This window comes from Geotrypetes seraphini, chromosome 2 (assembly GCF_902459505.1).
Source record: "Geotrypetes seraphini chromosome 2, aGeoSer1.1, whole genome shotgun sequence".
Lineage (NCBI taxonomy): Eukaryota > Metazoa > Chordata > Amphibia > Gymnophiona > Dermophiidae > Geotrypetes > Geotrypetes seraphini.
The window spans coordinates 507,151,371-507,172,261 of NC_047085.1; the positions used below are offsets into that span (position 1 = coordinate 507,151,371).

General features: G+C 42.9%; 1 protein-coding gene and 1 pseudogene across 4 annotated transcripts in view; both read left to right on the forward strand.

Annotated features, from left to right (window-relative positions):
- LOC117354589 overlaps positions 1-7,269 on the forward strand; it is an 80,504-nt pseudogene extending 73,235 nt beyond the window's left edge.
- A 7,913-nt stretch (positions 7,270-15,182) lies between these two features.
- Positions 15,183-20,891, forward strand: part of LOC117354591 (zinc finger protein 585A-like) — a 53,815-nt gene continuing 48,106 nt past the window's right edge. Inside the window, exons 1-2 of one of the 4 annotated variants that reach the window (XM_033932367.1) lie at positions 15,183-15,600; positions 16,056-16,182. In XM_033932367.1, the coding sequence (XP_033788258.1) occupies positions 15,577-15,600; positions 16,056-16,182 (151 nt within the window). In that variant the 5' untranslated portion in view covers positions 15,183-15,576. The remainder of the gene's footprint in view (positions 15,601-16,055; positions 16,183-20,891) is intronic. The other 3 variants (XM_033932366.1, XM_033932365.1, XM_033932364.1) reach the window with 3 other exon arrangements.

Sequence of the window (20,891 nt, forward strand, 5' to 3'; positions counted from 1 at the left end):
GCATGATCTGTTGGCTTAACCAGTGTGAGCAAACGCTATTGAAGGTTACATCCTTCATACCTAATCTTGGACAAACCTAGATAACATCAAAGTTATCAGTATTTAAGAGTCGTAACCGAAAGACCTGGGCTGAAGCCTGTCAACAGCTTGATAAGATGTGCAATGGTCAGGTAGTTGGGGAAGAAAATGACCCTTGCCACAGTATCAGCATGAATCTAGAAATTTATCAGTGACTCCAATTTATGAGGGATAATTAACACCCCACATCTTAGTCACCAGTATTTCAACCCATATACAAAAATATAATTTGCTGAACCAAGTCTCAAATTTATAAAGTTAAGAAGTTAAAATCCTTATCCTCTCTCTAGAGCTTTTGACCAACTCCTGTGCTAATTTCTCCTCAGACCCATCTTATCAGTCACACAAGAAAAACACACATTCAGGCAGGCAGACAGGCCTGTCTTTCTTATACACAGAAGTGGTCTCTAAATCCACTCGGTATTTTATTATTTCTCTGTTCTATTAAGCTAATTCCTGCACCTATAAACCTTAACCTCATCTCCTGCTTCCACATACGTGTTTGTAGAATTAAGTTTCCAAATAATAATGGTAGGAGCTGCATACGATTGTAGTGATTGACTATGATTAAGAACAGGCACAATGAACGGAACTTTTTCTTTATCATCTGGATGTAGAGGAATGGTAAAAAAAAAACCCTCTTTAAGGTCTATTACCAAAACCTCCCATTTTATCAGGATTATGTTACTGCAGCTGCTAAAATGCCCATTTAGTAAGTTTAAATGCCAATACCAGCACAGGCTCGCAGCATATTGACTAATGCAATATCTGTCCTGTTTCCTAAGCCCTGTAATGCTTCACGACAATCCAAATTAGCATTGTCTTTGGCTAGTTTCATCATTAAATCACTTTGAGCCTCCTTATTATCTACTTGTCTAATAGTGGAGAAATTTCCTGTTCCATATAACTGATCTGGGGTATAAAGCCCTCCAGAGTGTAAAGCTCTCCGTTGAGCCTCCCATTGGTACTCACTATCCCACACAACATATTGACCCATAGTCAATACCATGCGCATAATGTCTTTCCAATCTTGTGGCAATAAGGTATGCGCCCTAGCCAGGGTTTCAAATAACCCGGCTGTGAAATTACTTCTTAAACCTGTCTCTGAAATAGATTTATGAATTTCTCGCAATATTGCAAAGGATAATGGTAAGTGCGCTAATGTTTCTTCCTTTTTTGCACTTAAAGGTACTGGAGTTAACTGTGCGGGAAGTATGATTTTTGGATATATGTTCTGACTGGAATAGTCAGGGGGGAAATGGTTAATGAGACTGTTGACACCTTGGACAACGCCTCAGTCCCAACCTTTTCTAAGGAATTCTTACACTTCTGCCATACGATTAAGATGGCTGCTGATGCCCTAGGCTCAGCATACAAAACTTTCCTGACTCTTATCCAATCTTCTGTTTTTAGGGATCCTTTTTCTGGATACCGGGAACAGTGAATCAGAGGCGTCTCTATCTGTATGTCTCAGAATATACTTCAATTCTTTCACATGAGCACGCTGTAAATCTGACAGGGAATTTCCCATACTTACTCGAGAGGATCCCAGAGAATGCAGTGCACCTAGTCTTATCGTAAGATGGAGCAAGCAGGGCGTAGGGTCCCTGTTCCAGGCGCCACTGTAGGAATGGAAATAAGCAAACACACACGATACAAGCCAGGAAGGAGGCGTTGCCAGTGGCTAGCTCCGAGTCCCTTTTATTATGCTTCTAAGCTAATGACACCATAGTAACTCCCTCGTTTACACATCTAATGATTGGTGGATACAAAGGTACATGCTTTTACATTGGTGGAAACACAGGTACATGCTTTTACATCGTGATCACCGTCCCTTTACCTCGTGATCACCCTCCAACTCAGCACTTAGACAATACCTGTGTTTTTGCACGTCCTCAAAGCCTGTCAGCTGATGTCCTTTCCACATATGGACAGCTTAAATAAGATAAGGGTTAATGTGTGACAGGTAAGGGGGAGAGAGGGAATGATTCATTATTCATTCACAGGGGCTTAGATTCTTTCACAGGGCCTTAGATCAGTGTGCAGACCTTGCCTGTGTGCTGACCTTGCCCTGGTTCAGAACTGCATCCCTTCACAAATGCAAAGTGATTGCGCATTGGGAAGAATAAACCAAATTCCAGTTACCGAATGCTAGGGTTCACCTTGGGGGTTAGCGCCCAAGAAAAGGATCTGGGTGTCAATGTAGACAATACGATGAAACCTTCCATCCAGTATGGGATGGTGGCCAAAAAAGCAAACAAGATTCTTGGAATTATTAAAAAAGGGATGATTAACAAGACTAAAGATATTATAATTTTGTGGACCGGCAGTTGAAGAACACTGGGCTAAGTCGTGGCCAGACCCCGCCCCTCTCCGCCCCACCCCCATAACAGTACTAATTGTAACACTATTTTTTCAATTCATTTTTCATATATACACACAATATAATCTCATTAACACATAATGGTTAACCACAAAATTAAACTACACAAAGCACACTGTATGCTTCTCAACATTCATTCCTACCAGAGCACAGATAACCCCTATGCAAATACAGGACCAAAAACTAAAAATACTAATATATACAAACAAACCCTAAGATTCAAGATTCTATATGTTGTACAACCCCAGAGAAAAAGAAACAAATGCATTTCTTCCTGAACAGTCTAAAATACAGACTGCAGATGTAAACTCTCAAAATTGACACTATTCAATCACTAAATTCACAAATAAAGTCATTCCCCCTACCTTTGTTGCTTCCCTCCCTCCATGCAGAAAAATATATTATCTTACCACCAGGCTGGATATGTAAGTTAACGAGACAAAATGACCCAGGGCCAGCAAAGGAACATCAGCTTCAAGTTAGTCAAGAAAATCAAATCATATCATTCTGTCTCCTGTTGCCATTTCTGTAGCAAATAACGTTTACTTTCCTACCATCATTCTGTTTCTTCTCACCAGTTCAATTTCTTGGAACACACCTATTTTGGGATCTATTAACCGCCTTCCTACAAAAAAGTCCTATAAAACTTTGACAGTTAAGTATAAACTAACTTGAGTAGGAAACCCACAGGTACTATAGCGGCAATCCTCCTACAATGTGCTGCCCAAGCCTCAAAGGCCGTGCTCGCCACACCACTTCCGTGTTTACAATCCTCTCCTCTTCCTTCCAGTTCCCATCCGCATTGTAATCCCCCTGCATCAGCCAGTTACCAGTCAGCTCAACGCCTATTGGTCCGCAACACGGAAAACTCAGCTATCCCATAGGTCAGCATTCGGTTTTCAAAGATCCCCGGGAGATAATTGGCCAACATGCCCTGTCAATCAAGTCACAATACATTCCGTCTGTTCTAAGAATCATAACGTCTTGGGCCCGATGCACGTGTTGGCCCTGGAGACCGGCAGGAAATTTCTACGCACTGGTCCGCGGGCTGGGGGCTAAAGAACACAGGACTAAGGGACACTCAGTGAGTTACAGGAAAATACTTTGAAATACTTTTAAAACCAATAGGAGAAAATATATTTTCACCCAGGCCCAGATTCTCAAAACTTTACCGACGGATTAGCCTGTATGCATTTTAGCAGTAGATCAAAACGTTTTATCTCTGTCAAGAGTGAGCTTTCTAGCAGTCTCCAACAAAGACATGAAAAGGGGATTCTTAAAAAATACCAAGCCATTTTGCGGCAAAAATAAGCAACTGGTCTAGCGGTGCCAGTCAGTGTCAGAGACTGCTAGAAAGCCTGTGTTGTGATGCAATGAGAGAGATGACCATTCTCTCTCCCACTGCATCACAACACCCCTCCACTGCAGTGGCAGCGAACACCCCCCCCTATAGCGGGAGAGATGCCCACTCTCCCCGCTGCTAAGACACCTGCCACTGCTCACAGTGAGAGAGATGCCCACTCTCCCCGCTGCCATGCCTACCACTGGCTCTGATGCCCACTCGCCCGCCACCCCTTCCCACTTACCTCCACATAGATGCACGGAGGATGGACTCCCTCCTCCCAGCAGGCCTGCTTGTGTCATCCAAAATGGTCCTTCTCCTCCCCGGTGCATCTTGGGATGCACTGGAGAGGGGACTGAGGCTCTGATTGGCTCAAGTTGTATGAAGCCCCTCTTGTCCTAGGATATTATAATATATTCTCTTTCTTCAGGGATCTTCTCTATGATTCTATACAGTATGCCATATGTTAATTGTCACTCTGGCATGTAAGTTTCATTCTAAAATAGCAGTTACATGCCACAGTGGAGGTGACATGGCAGGAGTCCTTGTAAATGCTCTTAAGTTCTATTCCTTAAGTTAATGCCTGAGAGCTATTCCTCATAGGTAGGAGGGGATGGTGTGCATATAGGTGGGAACAAGTGGATTATATGCGATTCCTATACCTATATGCAAAACCTATAGATTACTGTCAGAGCACTCAGAGTTTTACATAATTGACTCCCTTAACTCTCAACACTGCCATTTCCAAGGAGCATCTCACAAACTTGCACTGTGTGGACATATATGCTTGAAAAAAATTGTTTGCAAATAGGAAACTGACTAATTCTCAATCCATACATGGTAACACCTGGTGTGATACAACCTATCTTTCTCTCATTATGTACAGGTTTTATCGTATAAAGCACTGCTATTTTCTAACTCATGAGAAATACCTTCTGTTTATATCCAACAGATCATAAGATCCAACACACATGGAAGAGAATAAAGAATCAAGGAGAAAATCCAATAAAAATGGAACAAATCCAAACACAGTCAGAAAATGTCAGTATGAATATTTTCCAGAGACCTGAGAAGATTAATGCAAAGAATTGCAAGCAAGAATCAAAGAAACAGAGACACCCTGAAGGAGATACAACGGATGGAGTCATTAAGTGTGAGAGAAATGACAGAAAGCTCAGTAACATCCCTGAGGACAAGAAACACCTAGCAAAGAGACCCTTCCAAATTAATAATAGTGATAAAGTAACTTCTATTTTCCTCCAGGGCAAGAGTAAAGGAGAAAAACACCAGAAAGAACTCAGTATGCACAAAAGGGATCATAAAAATGAGAAAATATTTACATGTACTGAGTGTAATAAAAGTTTCATTTTCCTTAGAGGTCTACAAATTCACCAGAGGAACCACACAGGAGATAAACCATATAAATGTACTGTGTGTAATAAAAGCTTCCCTCGGCTTTCAGATCTAAAAATTCACCTGAGGATCCACACAGGAGATAAACCATATAAATGTACTTTGTGTAATAAAAGCTTCACTCATCTTTCAAATCTAAAAGCACACCAGAGGATCCACACAGGAGACAAACCATTTACATGTACTGAACCATATAAATGTACTGTGTGTAATAAAAGCTTCACTCATCTTTCAAATCTAAAAATTCACCAGAGGATCCACACAGGAGATAAACCATATAAATGTACTGTGTGTAATAAAAGCTTCACTCGGCTTTCACATCTAAAATCACACCAGAGGATCCACACAGGAGATAAACCATATAAATGTACTGTGTGTAATAAAAGCTTCACTCAGCATTCACATCTAAAAATTCACCAGTGGATCCACACAGGAGATAAACCATATAAATGTACTGTGTGTAATAAAAGCTTCACTCAGCATTCACATCTAAAAATTCACCAGAGGATCCACACAGGAGATAAACCATATAAATGTACTTTGTGTAATAAAAGCTTCACTCAGCTTTCAAATCTAAAAGCACACCAGAGGATCCACACAGGAGACAAACCATTTACATATACTGAACCATATAAATGTACTGTGTGTAATAAAAGCTTCACTCATCTTTCAAATCTAAAAATTCACCAGAGGATCCACACAGGAGATAAACCATATAAATGTACTTTGTGTAATAAAAGCTTTGCTCAGCTTTCAAATATAAAAGCACATCAGAGGATCCACACAGGAGACAAACCATTTACATGTACTGAACCATATAAATGTACTGTGTGTAATAAAAGCTTCACTCATCTTTCAATTCTAAAAGTACACCAGAGGATCCACACAGGAGATAAATCATATAAATGTACTATGTGTAATAAAAACTTCACTCAACTTTCAAATCTAAAAATTCACCAGAGTATCCACACAGGAGATAAACCATATAAATGTACTGTATGTAATAAAACCTTCACTCAGCTTTCAAATCTAAAAATTCACCAGAGTATCCACACAGGAGATAAACCATATAAATGTACTGTATGTAATAAAAGCTTCACTCAGCTTTCAAATCTAAAAGCACACCAGAGGATCCACACAGGAGACAAGCCATTTACATGTACTGAGTGCAATAAAAGCTTCAGTCAGCATTCACATCTAAAAGGACACCAGAGGATCCACACAGGATAGAAAACATTTACATGTACTGAGTGAAATAAAATCTTCACTCGGCTTTCAAATCTAAAAAAACCCCAGCGGATCCATAGAAGAAACTAATCAAATACCTGTACTGAGTGTAATAGAAGCTTAAATCAACATTCAATCTAAAAATTTACTTCATGGAATAAGCCAGTGGCTGTGAATCAACAGGTTCTTTCTGCACTCTCAAATAGCTTTGGTATTGTAGACTCGCTCTTGTCTGTGCTGCCTTAAATCCCTAAATTGCGTCTGGATGTCACAGGAGGTTGTTATAAGAGCGGATAGCGTAACTGGTTTTTAGAAAGGTTTGGACAATTTCCTGGAGGGGGAAGCCACTGGTTGCCTTGAATCGGTAGCATGGAATGTTGCTACGCCTTGGTTTTTGGCCAAGTACTAGGGACCTGGTTTGGCCACAATGAGAATGGGCTTCTGGGCTTGATGGACCATTGGTCTGACCCAGTAGGGCTGTTCATATGCTCTTATTCTTTGTTTTATGCTATGTACATGCTACAATCTTGGCACCAGGGACTTTCTCTGTATCAGATTTACCTATGAAACACTGAATTCCTCATGTGCCTTCTGTCTCTCATCACTGAGAATATGATTCATCTATCTGCCACATGATAGTGAATGTCTGATTGGCTCTACCAATGTCAGTGTGCTATAAGTCCTCCAAGCAGAGAGGCAGTTTAAAGTGTAACATAGTAGATGATGGCAGATAAAGACCCGAATGGTCCATCCAGTCTGCCCAACCTGATTCAATTTAAAATTTTTTTAATTTTTTCTTCTTAGCTATTTCTGGGCAAGAATCCAAAGCATTACCCTGTACTGTGCTTGGGTTCCAACTGCTGAAATCTCTGTTAAGACTTACTCCAGCCCATCTGTACCCTCCCAGATATTGAAGCCCTCCACAGCCCATCCTCCACCAAACGGCCATATACAGACACAGACTGTGCAAGTCTGCCCAGTACTGGCATTAGTTCAATATTTAATATTATTTTCTGATTCTAAATCTTCTGTGTTCATCCCACGCTTCTTTGAACTCAGTCACAGATTTACTCTCCACCACCTCTCTCGGGAGCGCATTCCAAGCATCCACTACCCTCTCCGTAAAGTACCATTTCCTAACATTGCCCCTGAATCTACCACCCCTCAACCTCAAATTATGTCCTCTGGTTTTACCATTGTCCTTTCTCCGGAAAAGATTTTGTTCTACGTTAATACCCTTCAAGTATTTGAATGTCTGAATCATATCTCCCCTGTCTCTCCTTTCCTCTAGGGTATACATATTCAGGGCTTCCAGTCTCTCCTCATACGTCTTCTGGCGCAAGCCTCCTATCATTTTCGTCGCCCTCCTCCGGACCGCGTCAAGTCTTCTTACGTCCTTCGCCAGATACAGTCTCCAAAACTGAACACAATATTCCAAGTGGGGCCTTACCAATGACTTGTACAGGGGCATCAACACCTTCTTCCTTCTACTGACTACGCCTCTCTTTATACAGCCCAGCATCCTTCTGGCAGCAGCCACTGCCTTGTCACACTGTTTTTTCGCCTTTAGATCTTCGGACACTATCACCCCAAGGTTCCTCTCCCCGTCCGTGCATATCAGCTTCTCTCCTCCCAACATATACGGTTCCTTCCTATTATTAATCCCTAAATGCATTACTCTGCATTTCTTTGCATTGAATTTTAGTTGCCAGGCATTAGACCATTCCTCTAACTTTTGCAGATCCTTTTTCATATTCTCCACTCCCTCTTCGGTGTTTACTCTGTTACAAATCTTGGTATCATCTGCAAAAAGGCACACTTTTCCTTTTAACCAATCAGCAATGTCACTCACAAACACATTGAACAGGATTGGCCCCAGCACCGATCCCTGAGGGACTCCACTACTCACCTTTCCTTCCTTCGAGTGACTTCCATTAACCACCACCCTCTGGCATCTGTCCGACAGCCAGTTTCTGACCCAGTTCACCACTTTGGATCCTAACTTAAGTCCTTCAAGTTTGTTCAACAGCCTCCTATGAGGAACTGAATCAAAGGCTTTGCTAAAATCCAAGTAAATTACATCTAGCATATGTCCTCGATCCAGCTCTCTGGTCACCCAATCAAAAAATTCAATCAGGTTCGTTTGGCACGATTTACCTTTTGTAAAGCCATGTTGCCTCGGATCCTGTAACCTATTAGATTCAAGGAAGTGCACTATCCTTTCTTTCAGCAACACTTCCATTATTTTTCCAACAACTGAAGTGAGGCTCACTGGCCTGTAGTTTCCTGCTTCATCCCTGTGACCACTTTTATGAATAGGGACCACATCCGCTCTCCTCCAATCCCCAGGAATCACTCCTGTCTCCAGAGATTTGTTGAACAAGTCTTTAATAGGACTCGCCAGAACCTCTCTGAGCTCCCTTATTATCCTGGGATGGATCCCGTCTGGTCCCATCGCTTTGTCCACCTTCAGATTTTCAAGTTGCTCATAAACACCCTTCTCCGTGAACGGCGCAGAATCTACTCCATTTTCTCGTGTAACTTTGCTAGACAATCTCAGTCCTTCTCCAGGATTTTCTTCTGTGAACACAGAACAGAAGTATTTGTTTAGCACATTTGCTTTCTCCTCATCACTCTCCACATATTGGTTCCCAGCATCTTTTAGCCTAGCAATTCTATTTTTCATCTTCCTGCTTTCACTAATATATCTAAAAAAAATTTTGTCTCCCTTTTTTACATTATTAGCCATTTGTTCTTCCGCCTGTGCTTTCGCCAGACGTATCTCTCTCTTGGTTTCTTTAAGTTTCACCCTGTAGTCCTTTCTGCTCTCCTCTTCTTGGGTTTTTTTATATTTCACAAACTATTTCGCCTTTATTTTCTCAGCCACTAGGTTGGAGAACCATATCGGCTTCCTTTTTCTCTTGTTTTTATTGATTTTCTTCACATAAAGATCCGTAGCCATTTTTATCGCTCCTTTCAGCTTAGACCACTGTCTTTCCACTTCTCTTATGTCCTCCCATCCTAATAGCTCTTTCTTCAGGTACTCTCCCATTGCATTAAAGTCCGTACATTTGAAATCTAGGACTTTAAGTATCATGTGGCCTCTCTCCACTTTAGCCGTTGTATCAAACCAAACTGTTTGATGATCGCTACTTCCCAGGTGAGCACCCACTCGAACATTAGAGATACTCTCTCCATTTTTGAGGACTTGATCCAATATCACTTTTTCTCTTGTGGGTTTCGTCACCATTTGTCTGAGCAGAGCCTCTTGAAAGGCATCCACAATCTCCCTACTTCTGTCCGATTCTGCAGACAGAACATTCCAGTCCGCATCTGGCAGGTTGAAATCTCCCAACAGCAGAACCTCCTCTTTCCTTCCAAACTTTTGGATATCCTCAATCAGATCCTTATCAATTTGCTGCGATTGAGTCGGAGGTCTGTAGACTACACCCACATAGATAGAAGTTCCATCTTCTCTTTTCAGAGCAATCCATATTGCTTCTTCTTCTCCTCAGGTCCCTTGCATTTCGGTCGCTTGGATATTGATTTTTACATAGAGAGCTACTCCTCCACCTTTTTGACCATCTCTGTCCTTCATAAAAAGATTATATCCCGGTATGTTTGCATCCCATCCATGTGATTCACTGAACCATGTCTCTGTGATAGCGACAATATCTAGATCTGCCTCTAACATCAGGGCTTGCAGATCATGAACTTTGTTGCTTAGACTGCGAGCATTTGTGGTCATCGCTTTCCAGCTAATTTTCAGCGATAACCTCCTTTTTCGTATGGATTTTTGTTTCGTTTCACTTTCTGTTGCAATACTAAGAAATGAGTTGCTGATATTGCTTATGTTGCAGTCTTTACTACTATCACATCTTTTCTTTTGCAGGGAAGATCTCTATAATTGTCCTTCGTACATACACCACCCCCACCTTCTAGTTTAAATGCCTAGAAAAATATTGTCTAAATTTCTCTGCAAGGTTTCTTTTTCATGCTGTAGTAATATGTAGCCCATCAGTGCAATATAGCTTCTTGTCCTTCCATGTATTTCCCCATCCTCCTATGTACCTGAAACCTTCTTGATGACACCAGGCTTTGAGCCATCTATTAAAGCCCTCTGTGGTTTTCACTCTTTGCTCTCCCTTTCCATATGCAGGCAGTATTTCAGAAAAAGCTAAAGTGTTTACAAAAGGTTTCTCGCCCTCACCAAGCTCCCGAAAAGCTTTCTGTGCTGCAAGTGTGGAGTTATTGGCCAGGTCATTTGTTCCCAGATGGATAACAACATCAGTGTTAAAATCCTTAGTTTCTTCCTTAATTATAGTCTGTATTTGCCTGGAACTCCTGGTAGCTGAGGATCCTGGAAGACATTTCACTATTTTGGTCTCCTCACCTTGTGTTCCAAGGTTAATGCCTCTGATGATGGAATCCCCCAACAGTAATAGTTTTCTGTTTTTGATTTTTTATTTGTGCTTAGGGTGCGCTTTTTCTCTTGAGTTACCTTCATTGGTTCCAGTCCCTCCTCCCTTCTGTTTTCTTGAGTATTGCAGTGTACTAGTGGAGCGAAGGAATTCTGTACAGGTAATATTTGTTTTACATGTCGCAGTCTTCCTGAGCCTACTGTGACTCATTTATTCCTGGGCTGTTTTATTCTTTGAGGTAGAGGTAGTAAGCTGGTATGATTTTGTGGAGTGATGGAAGCTGCTTTAATTTTATTCAATTCCTGTTTAAGTTTGCAGAGCTCCTCCTTAATACTAGCAAGTTCAAGACAGATGGGGCAAGCCTTCAGCCTCCAAATAGTATGTCTTGGAATTAAAGCACCACAGTGATTGCATAGAATAAAGGTCATCTTGATTGGTTATGAAGTGACTTGATTTGAGTAGTCCTGATTATTTGGGTCTCTATATATGAAAAGTGGTCCCTGGGGTTGGTGGGACTATAAGTCTTACCCTTATTCCTATGAAGGGAAAGAGGAAATACGATTTAACAAAGGAAAGACAAGGGTTTATTTTTTTGTTGGTTTTTTAAAGTAAGAAACAGGGAGGAGAAGAGCAATTAAGCAGATATAATGCTGAAAACCAGTGAAAAGAGCAGAATATGAAATGTTGAGCAACTTAGCTTTTTGAAGTTCACAGGGCAGCCTTGTTCACAGCACTGTCCCAAAGATAATGCAGTTAACCTTAGAAGTAAATCAGAGCCCCTCCCTTCTCCACCTAATCAGCAGACACAATGGCTAAAAACTAGTAAGTCAGTAATACAGGCTCTATACCACCTAAAACACAGTATTTTAAACAAAAATGCGGGTTCTATAACAAATCAGTGGCTACCCTAAAACACAGGATTTTCCCTACTTTAGTCACCCTGAGCCACAGGCACCAGGATTTAATTAGAGTTAATAAAGTCTAACCCTTATTCCTAGAAGAGGAAATAAGATTTAACAGTGGAAAGAGAAGGGTTTATTTTTTTGTGCTTTTTTATTTTTTTTTTTAAAGTAAGAAACAGGGAGGAGAAGAGAAATTAAGCAGATATAATACTAAAAACCAGTGAAAAGAGCAGAATATCACACCACATTTGGCCAGGACAGTAACAATACTCTATATTGGAACACCGTTTTAAGTCACTCAAAGAAGATTCAATCAGATGACATCATCTGCCTTGAAACAGAAGGAATTGAAAGATTGCTCTATGATTGGATGCGATGCCAGCCTCAGGGACTGCTCTCCAGCCTCAGAGATGGGACAATTGCTATGCATCATGGGTCCAGTTTTCAAGCCAGACACATCTATAAAGCCAGACACATGTCCGCCCTCTCTCTCTTTTGCTCTTCCTTGGATCACAGGCCTAGATCAAGTTGCAACATTTCTCTCTCTCTGCAACCTTGTGCTTAGCTCTTCAATTAGGCCATGTGGTCTTCTAAGGACTTTTTAACCAGTATTTGTGAGTAAATTTAATAATTTGACCTTAGCAAAATTTTGTCTAGTATAGCCTATTATCTTTGTTTAACGATTCTACTTGCTTGATATTAATGTTTTTATCATTAATTCTGCTCTAAAAGAAATAAAGTTTCAGTTTGCTTATAAAAATGTTCTCAGTCTTACTTCTTGATATTACAGAGCTAAGTTTTAATCAAGTGAGCTATATTTCTCTCTCTTTGAGAGTGATATAGCTTCTTGGTGGGGTTCCATCCATTCAATAATAATTTTGTAACAACTCCATCTGAGTTAATGCTCTTTTAGTCTGGACTTTTTTTAACCTGCTTTCCATTACAAATGGCGACTACCCCTCTATTCCAACAGCCTCAAAACTAGCTAACTATTTTAAAACAATGATTCAATCCACACAAGTGCACCAACTCCACTAGACCCACTGCAACAAAACCACCTATGGAAATACCAACAGATCTGGGAATGCGTTTGAAGAGATTAAATTCAAAAACAGAAAACGGCTTCGCCTAAAATACCCCAGTTGTCCTAAAAAGGACAATTATGTTCCATATGCATCATTAAATAATCAAGTTTTACATTTTGACTTGAAGTGATTTAATGTTGATTCAAGAAGCTGTCGTGAAGTCACCTACATAAGCAGCTCCTCACTGGCCTTGACCATGGGAGCTACATGCGGGGTGGATGATGTTGTGTGGACCACTGAGACAAAAGAGTCTCCTGTAGGGGCTGTATATGTTCCCTGGCCCAGGGCACAACCTCCAGGGAAGGAGAAAAATGTTACCTGCATAGGAAAAAATGTGGACCTGTGGGAAGGACAACTGCTTACCCAAGGTGCTTATATATACATTAAATAAGGATGGTGAAAGTGGAGAGCCTTGTGGAACCCTGCAAAAGGCTTTTCACGTTAGGAACTTCCTACGATCCTTTCTCACTTCATATATTCTCTTAGAACTGTGTTTGGCGTCTCCAGCCTTTGATGCTGTTTGGTTATTATCAAGTGGCTCATCCCAGACGCAGATTTTCTCCATTGTGTGATTCTTCTGGGGGAAAAAAAATGTATCCTGCAATGTTGGTTGGCACCAACTGCGCCTACCTTACCACAGTGGCGTTCCCTGACGATTACACAAGCTTCATTCAAATGAAAAACAATTAAGGATATGGATTCCAAACTCGGACAGTGGTTCACCACTATATGGGAACCTTATTGAACTGGCTTGCAGTCACTTATTGAATGGCTGATTCTTTTCTATTTTCCTTAGTTTGCTACCATATATAATTGTTATCCATCTGGCAGAAACAGAGGGGGAGGGGAGTGGAGGGAAGTTGGGAATGAGGCAGGGAGCATTTTTCAAATATGGTGACCTGATACCTTTTCCACCTTTATTGTTATTGGTCTTGTATCGACCTATGTTCTTGATATCTTTGCAATATTGCTGACTATTGTTTTGCTTTGTCACTGGTCGAAAATGAATAAAGATGATTACAAAAAAACACAACACAGAGGACATCAATAGTTGGCTCAAAGCATGGTGCCATCAAGGCTTTGGGTACATAGGAGGATGGGGAAATTCATGCAAACAGGAAGTTCCATCAGAGGAGAAGTTTAGGTGCAGCTGCGTGTGCAACTTGTGAAGCCACTTGGAGGGAGAAAACTGAAAATACCAGGGAAGGTGAGAGGAAGGGAGGGAATGAGAGATGCCATGATAATATGAAGTGATGCCCAGACTGCAGTGATCAGAAGAGAGGGAGCTGCTGGACAGCACAAAGGGTGCTGAAGGGAAGTTGAGAAAGAGGGGGAGGGGAGAGAGGAACAGACGCTGAAGAGAAATGGGGAGGAAAGGGTGGGGAGCAGATGCTGCATGGAAGTGGGTAGCAGAGAGGGGAAAGAAGAGGGGAGTAGAGGGGAGCAGATGCTGAAGGGAACTGGAGAGAAAGGGAGGCACAGACATTAGATGGAAATGTAGAGGAGAGACGGTGAGGAAAAATAAAAAAAGACACTTGTTGGATTGGGGAGACATATACCAGATCTGAAGGGAAGAAAGTTGAAGAGAGATAGGGAAAATTATTGAAATACATGTAAAAGATATGTAAACCGCTGAGATTTCTGTACGATTAAGCAGTATATCAAATTTGAATAAACATAAACATGCTAAAAAGCACCTGGGAGAGGGAGTGAGAGATGGAAGGGAGAGGCAGAGTTTCTGGTACAGCAGATGCCATATGGAAGAGGCAAAGAGAATGCAGACAGTGAATGGCAAGAAGAGGAGGAAAGCAGAAACCAGACAACAAAAGGTAGAAAAAAAAATTATTTTTATTTTTTTGCTTTAGGATAAAATAGTATTGTAGCTGTGTTGATTAACATTTATAAACAAAGCCCTGCCAACTCAAGATCTCCTCTAGTTCAGCAGTCAGAACTCTGATTGTACAGAATATTAAACTAAGCTAAGCCTTAAGTTTATATACCGCATTTTCTCCATAAAGATATTGTTTCTTTTTATACTTTAATAAAATAAGTTCAGTATGAAACTATTTGAAGTTTGTGGGGTTGGAATCAAATGGTTTACAGGGCCTGAGTTTGCACGGATGGAGATGGGAACAAATTTTCCGTCCCCTGACATTCTCTGTCTTCCTCTCCCTGCCCCAGAATTATTCTGACCAATAAGAGCCAGAATGAGATAAAACTCCTCCCCCCTCTCAGTGTTAGTGGGTGGAATTTAAAGGGTGGAACCCTTTAAATTAGCATTCTACACCAGTTCTTTTCTGACCAATCAGCACTGAAAGGGGTGGAGCCGAGTAGAAAACACCAGGACCCGGATGCTGCAAAGGATTTCCTCCCAGTAAGACCCTTAAAGCAGCCTTAGGGGCACAGAAACTTATCTGCAAACGCCTTCGTATTCTAATGAGCTTTCCTTGTGACGCACGAAAGAGAACGCCCCGCCCCCATCTGCCATGAAATGCTTCTTGCACTGGGTGTTGTACAGTTCTTGCGTCTCTCGATCAGTGTGAAGCCCCGCCTCCCCTTTGTGACCTCATCAGCCTGCGCCCAAACAGACACGAGTCTCAGAGCCCCAAATCTCACTTCCTGTCCTTTTGTTCCTTCTTCCGACACTGCAAGAAATAAACCCTCGACCAGAAAAGGAGCCCCACATTAATTTCTAATCCTGCAAACTACAAAAGCAGAGAGCAAAATGCCTGCAGGAACTTCTGCCCAGGTGGGAGACTCCCCCAACTCCTTCTGCCCTGGGATGTTGCAGAGTCAGTCCTGGGGCTGAGGAAAATCACTTTGGGACCCCCCTGAGGGGAAGGAGAGAGATCAGGAGTCTCAAAGGGAGATTTTGGCTGTAACTGGTTTTTCCTGCTATAGTCCTGCTTTGGGACTGTCAATTATGTGGCTGCAAATTATATACACAGAGAAATCTCTTCCTCTGCCCTAATGAGAGCTCTCCTGAAATCTAACCCTCCTCTGGGGTTGTGTTACAAATATCTTCTTCTGTCATGCTCAGCCCCAGCACTGGGAGGTCTTCTGAAATAGAACCCTGTTCTGGGACTCTGTGTTATGTAATTGCAAATTATGTATACCTGGCATAATTTCCTCCTCCCCAATGAGCGCCAGCCCTGGGAGGCCTCTTTCTGAAAGTGCTGAGTGTGTTTCTGATTTGTATTTCAGATGCAGGTGACATTTGAGGAGGTCGCTGTCTCCTTCTCCCAGGAGGAGTGGGAGTATTTAGATGAAGAGCAGAAGGAGCTCTACAGGGAGGTGATGAAGGAGAATTATCAGACCCTGATCTCTTTAGGTAAGAGATAAAAATCACATGTTTATTAGCAGTAGTGGGCCATCATTATAAGGATAATTTTGATTATGTTTCTCTCGTGTGATGAAAACAAATGAGACCATGAGATCTTGTTGTCCTTCATGTTGAGGGCTATAACTGGGCAGTGGTAGCATGTTGCACGGAAGGTGAGAAAAAGTTCAGTGTCTAATTATAACAGGAAATGGTAGTAGAAGTTGCTTTAGAGCAGTGGTCTCAAACTCGCGGCCTGCCAGGTACTATTTCGAGGCCCTCGGTATGTTTATCATAATCACAAAAGTAAAATAAAACAGTTTCTTGATCATACAACTCTTTAGCTATAAATTACAATATTATTATTACAACAGCCAAATGGAAAGATTTTTAAACTATAGAGTTTTACCTCATGCAAAATTGTCATTTCTTTAATAAGACATTAACTATTTTTTTTTTCTGAGGCCCTCCAAGTACCTACAAATCCAAAATGTGGCCCTGCAAAGGGTTTAAGTTTGAGACACTCTGCTTTAGAGTAAATTTGTGGGCTGCTCGCCCCTTACAGAGGAGTGAAAGTAGGAAGCCAATCACCCAATTAACGCTAGATTTCTGGGACAAAGTGGGGGATGCACTGTTAGATGACAATTGCTATTCTGGATTGATGACCATTAGACGTAATCCAAAATTTGTGCTTGGGATTATGTTTAGGGAGTTTAACAGTTGGGAAGCAAAGTGGTCAAATGAATACAGACAAGGGAACTCCAAGGAAATTTGGAACTTGAGGGAACAGTATGGTCTGAAACTGCTACTTTGTATCCTCTCTTTACAAGTGAGTATTATATAAAGAGTGACATGTTTAGGAAGCCACTAAAATTGAGGAAATCATGGAAAGGGAAGATGGGATAAAGGGATGAAGACATGGACTATAAGATACTCTAGAGAACTTATGTTACCATTTGTGAAGCTGTATCAGAGGGCAGATGAAAGATGTTGGAAGGACTACAAAGGTAATGGGGATTTTTATAATTTGTAGTGAACATGTAGTAAAGCCTGCAAGTATTGGTCTTCAGTAGTTAAAACGGGTTCAAGAGTGGGAAATGGGGCACAGACCGAGAAGACCAACTAAATATTGCAGGTTATTATCTTGTGGAAGCTAGAGCTGAGAAGGAACAAGTTCCGCTTTTAGGAGGGAGTGTTTTGAACAGTTTTGGAGTAAGACCTAGTACCCACACCCCTAAAAAAGTTAAATTACTGCTTGGATTTTTCTCCAGATTTGAATTTAAAGATATTTTATGCCTTTATAAGCTTAGTTTTGGCAAGGTAACCACTCAGATGGACTCCCCAGGGCAGGGTACTTCAAATTCAGGCCTTATTTGCGACGGATGTCTGTCCGGTGAGAGACCGTGTTCAGGTGCGATGTGGAAGGGGGTTAAAATTTCATCAGCCAATGTTCCCTCAACCCCTCAAAGGGGTTCTGATGCCATTCCAGACAAGAAAGAGATGCCTTTTGCTCCATTGCCAGTGTTTGTGCCGCCTGTGTGAATCCCTCTGTTGCAGGATATAGGTCTAAAGCCTGGTCTTCCTATGGCTTCTCCATCAATTTCTCTGTTTTGGCGCGGATGCCTATGATACTCTGACCATGTCTTTACCGATGCAGGCTGGTATTTCTTCCACGGGGGACATTGTCTCTCTCGCAGATAGCTGTGATCAGAATCCTAGTGGTCTCCAGGATCTCAGGGAGGATCCTGCAGTGTGCCCACACACCTGGTTGATCTAATCTTGGAATCTGTTCAGGAATTGAAGTTGGCCTGTGACTAGTCTGCTGTGGCGTCCTGTTCTCTCATGAGTGACGATAAGCCGCAGACTGTTTCTTTTCCGGACCATCCTGATATTGTCGAGATGCTCACAGGCATCTGGAAAGTGTCGGAGAGTCCCTGAACTGTGCTAGGACCATGTCCAGACTTTATCCATTGGCAGACACCTTCAACTCAAGTTTTGCGTCCCCGAAGGTTGTTTCCTTGGTGGCACAGGTCAGTAAGCACACTTCTCTGTCCAGGACTGCAGGGTAGATTTTATCCTTAAGCGTCTATCCGACTCAAGAGTGGTCTCTTTCTTTGTGGCCAGAGCATGTCATACTAAGCTCCGCCATGATCCAGATACTATTGTGATCCAGGATCTTGTTTTTCTCACCTCTGGTGTGGATTATATGCTCTGTACAAAATCTTCAAGGTCTTCATTAAGCTCTCCGCCTACTCCATTTTGGTGCATAGGATGTTTTGGAGCCGGCAGTGGTCCGTTGTAGTGCTGCCCGATTCATGATTTGAATCAGGTGAATCGATTCAATTTAAAAGAAAATCAGCCTCCCGATTCAATGGCCGACCCTTCCTCCGTGTCTTCCTAAAGCAGGAGCTGCAGAGCTGCCTTTTGCTGGCCATCCACTGCAGCTCCTGCTTGAGGGGGGAGGGTCAGTCAGAAAGGCCTCCCCCAGTTTTTCTGCTCTTGCCTTCCCCAGTTTCTCCACTCTTACCTCCCCCAGCTTCCCTGCTCTTGCCTCCACCAGCTTCCCCACTCTTACCTCCTGTAGGCTAATAGGGCAGCCTGCAGGCTCGTTAGTGTTTTAGAGATCCCTGCAGCTGCCCATGATCCTCAGCAGCACATTCTCTCTGCCGCGATCCTGCCCCTGCTTTGATGTCAGGGGCAGGATCGCGGCAGAGAGCACTTGCCGCTGAGAACCACGGGCAGCTGCAGGGATTGCTAAAACACCAACGAGCCTGCAGGCTGTTTTATTAGCGTTAAGGAGGTAAGAGCAGGGAAGGTGCAGGCTTCGGGGGGAGCAGGTGTTCATTCGCAGCAGAGAGGAGGAAAAGAGTGCCTTAGGTGGGGGGGAGCAGGCCTTCGGGGGAGGAGCTGTCATTTGCGGTGGATAGGAGGAAAAGAGTGCCTTCATGGCAGGGGGGAACAGGCCTTCATGGAGGGAGCAGGCCTTCGCGGTTGGGAGGAAGAGAGAAATGCCTTCGTGGGGGGAGCAGGCCTTCGTGGGGGGAACAGGTCTTCGCGGCGGCGAGCAGGTCTTCAGGGCAGGGAGGCAGGCCTGTGCAGAGGGAAGATGAGGAAGGAGTAAAAGAAGGGAGGGGAGATGCCAGACCTGAGGTGGGGTGAAGGGAAGGGAAGAAAGAAACCAAACCAAAAAGATGGGGAGGAAAGCAGAGAAGAGGTGCTGGACTAATGGGGAGAGAGGGAGAGAGAAATGCAAGACCACAAAGGGAAGGGTATAAGAGGGACAGATTCTGCTCCAAAGTAGGTGGGCAGGGTGTAGGATGGCAGGAGAGATAGTAGGAGATAGCCTGTACCTGGGGACGGGGATACAGGAGGTAAGGAAGAGAGAAAGAAGAAGCTGGATATGGGGAGAGATAAGAGGCTGGGCATGGAAGGAGCATAGGAACAAGGACACAAGGGGGACAGTACTGGAAAGGAGAATAGGGACACAGAAGAGAGATGCTGGATGAAAGGGTAGATGAGAAAAGGAGAGATGGTGCACCTGTGGATGGTGGGGTCCATCACTGCAGCTGCGGGGTGATGGAGATGAACCAAAGGAAAGATGCCAGACCTCCGGGGCAGGAAAGGGAAACAGAAGGGGAGGACATTGATGGAAGATGGATGGTTAGCACGGAGAAAGAAGGAGAGCCTAATCAGAAGACAACCAGAGCAACATGGGACCAACAAGATTTGAAAAATGACCAAACAACAAAAGGTTGGAAAATAATTTTATTTTCTGTTTTGTGATTACAATATGTCATATTTGAAATGTGTATCCTTCTAGAGCTGGTGTTGGACCACAAACGTGAGCTAGGATTTAATAGAGAGGAAATATATTTTTTGTTTGCTTATTTTGTTTACACCACAGGACCAGTGTGGTTAGGAGAAGGCAAAGAGGGTGAAGAGGCTATAAAATAAACCCACCAGGATGTTTGGAAAAAAACCCACCCAATTGGGCAGGAAAATCGTTAGTTCAGGGATTCCTCTTCTGAGGTGACCCTGAGAAGGTTACCCTTCAGATGGCAACTGCTGTTTGGCAAAGGTGTGGATAACCTGATGGCAAGTGTGCAGAATCATAAGCCCAAGGCCTTCCTAGATAATCGACCCCTGTCTTCTAGGGTTCGGGGCGCTCTAGCTTTTGTCACCCCAGATGCTCATATCAGTACTTTGGGGGTCCACAGGGCAGTGCTCTACCCCAGTAGGCAGTCAGAGATTCAGGGGTTCCCGTCATCATAAGCCATCAGGGAGTTGTCCCGCAGTGCCTTCCAAGAAGCAATTCTGACACCAGGCTGAACCCCCAAGGATCGGGCGTCAGTTTTCAGAATTTCTAGTGGAATGGCAGGCCATTACCTCAGACTGCTGGATTTTTTTGTGTGGTGCACTGTGGCTGTAGCCTCTGCTTTGTTTGCTCTGTCCGACCTGAAATCTCAACCAGGCCCTTCGGTCTCTAACGCGTCCACCCTTTGAGCCCCTAGACCAGAGGTGGGTAACTCGGGTCCTTGAGGGACGGAATCCAGGCTGGTTTTCATGATTTCCCCAATGAATATGCATGATATCTATTTGCATGCACTGCTTTCAATCCTGAAAAGCCGACTGGATTCCGGCCCTCGAGAACCAGAGTTGCCAACCCCTGCCCTAGACCACTCCTCCCTGATGTATCTTGCCATCAAGACAGTTTTACTGGT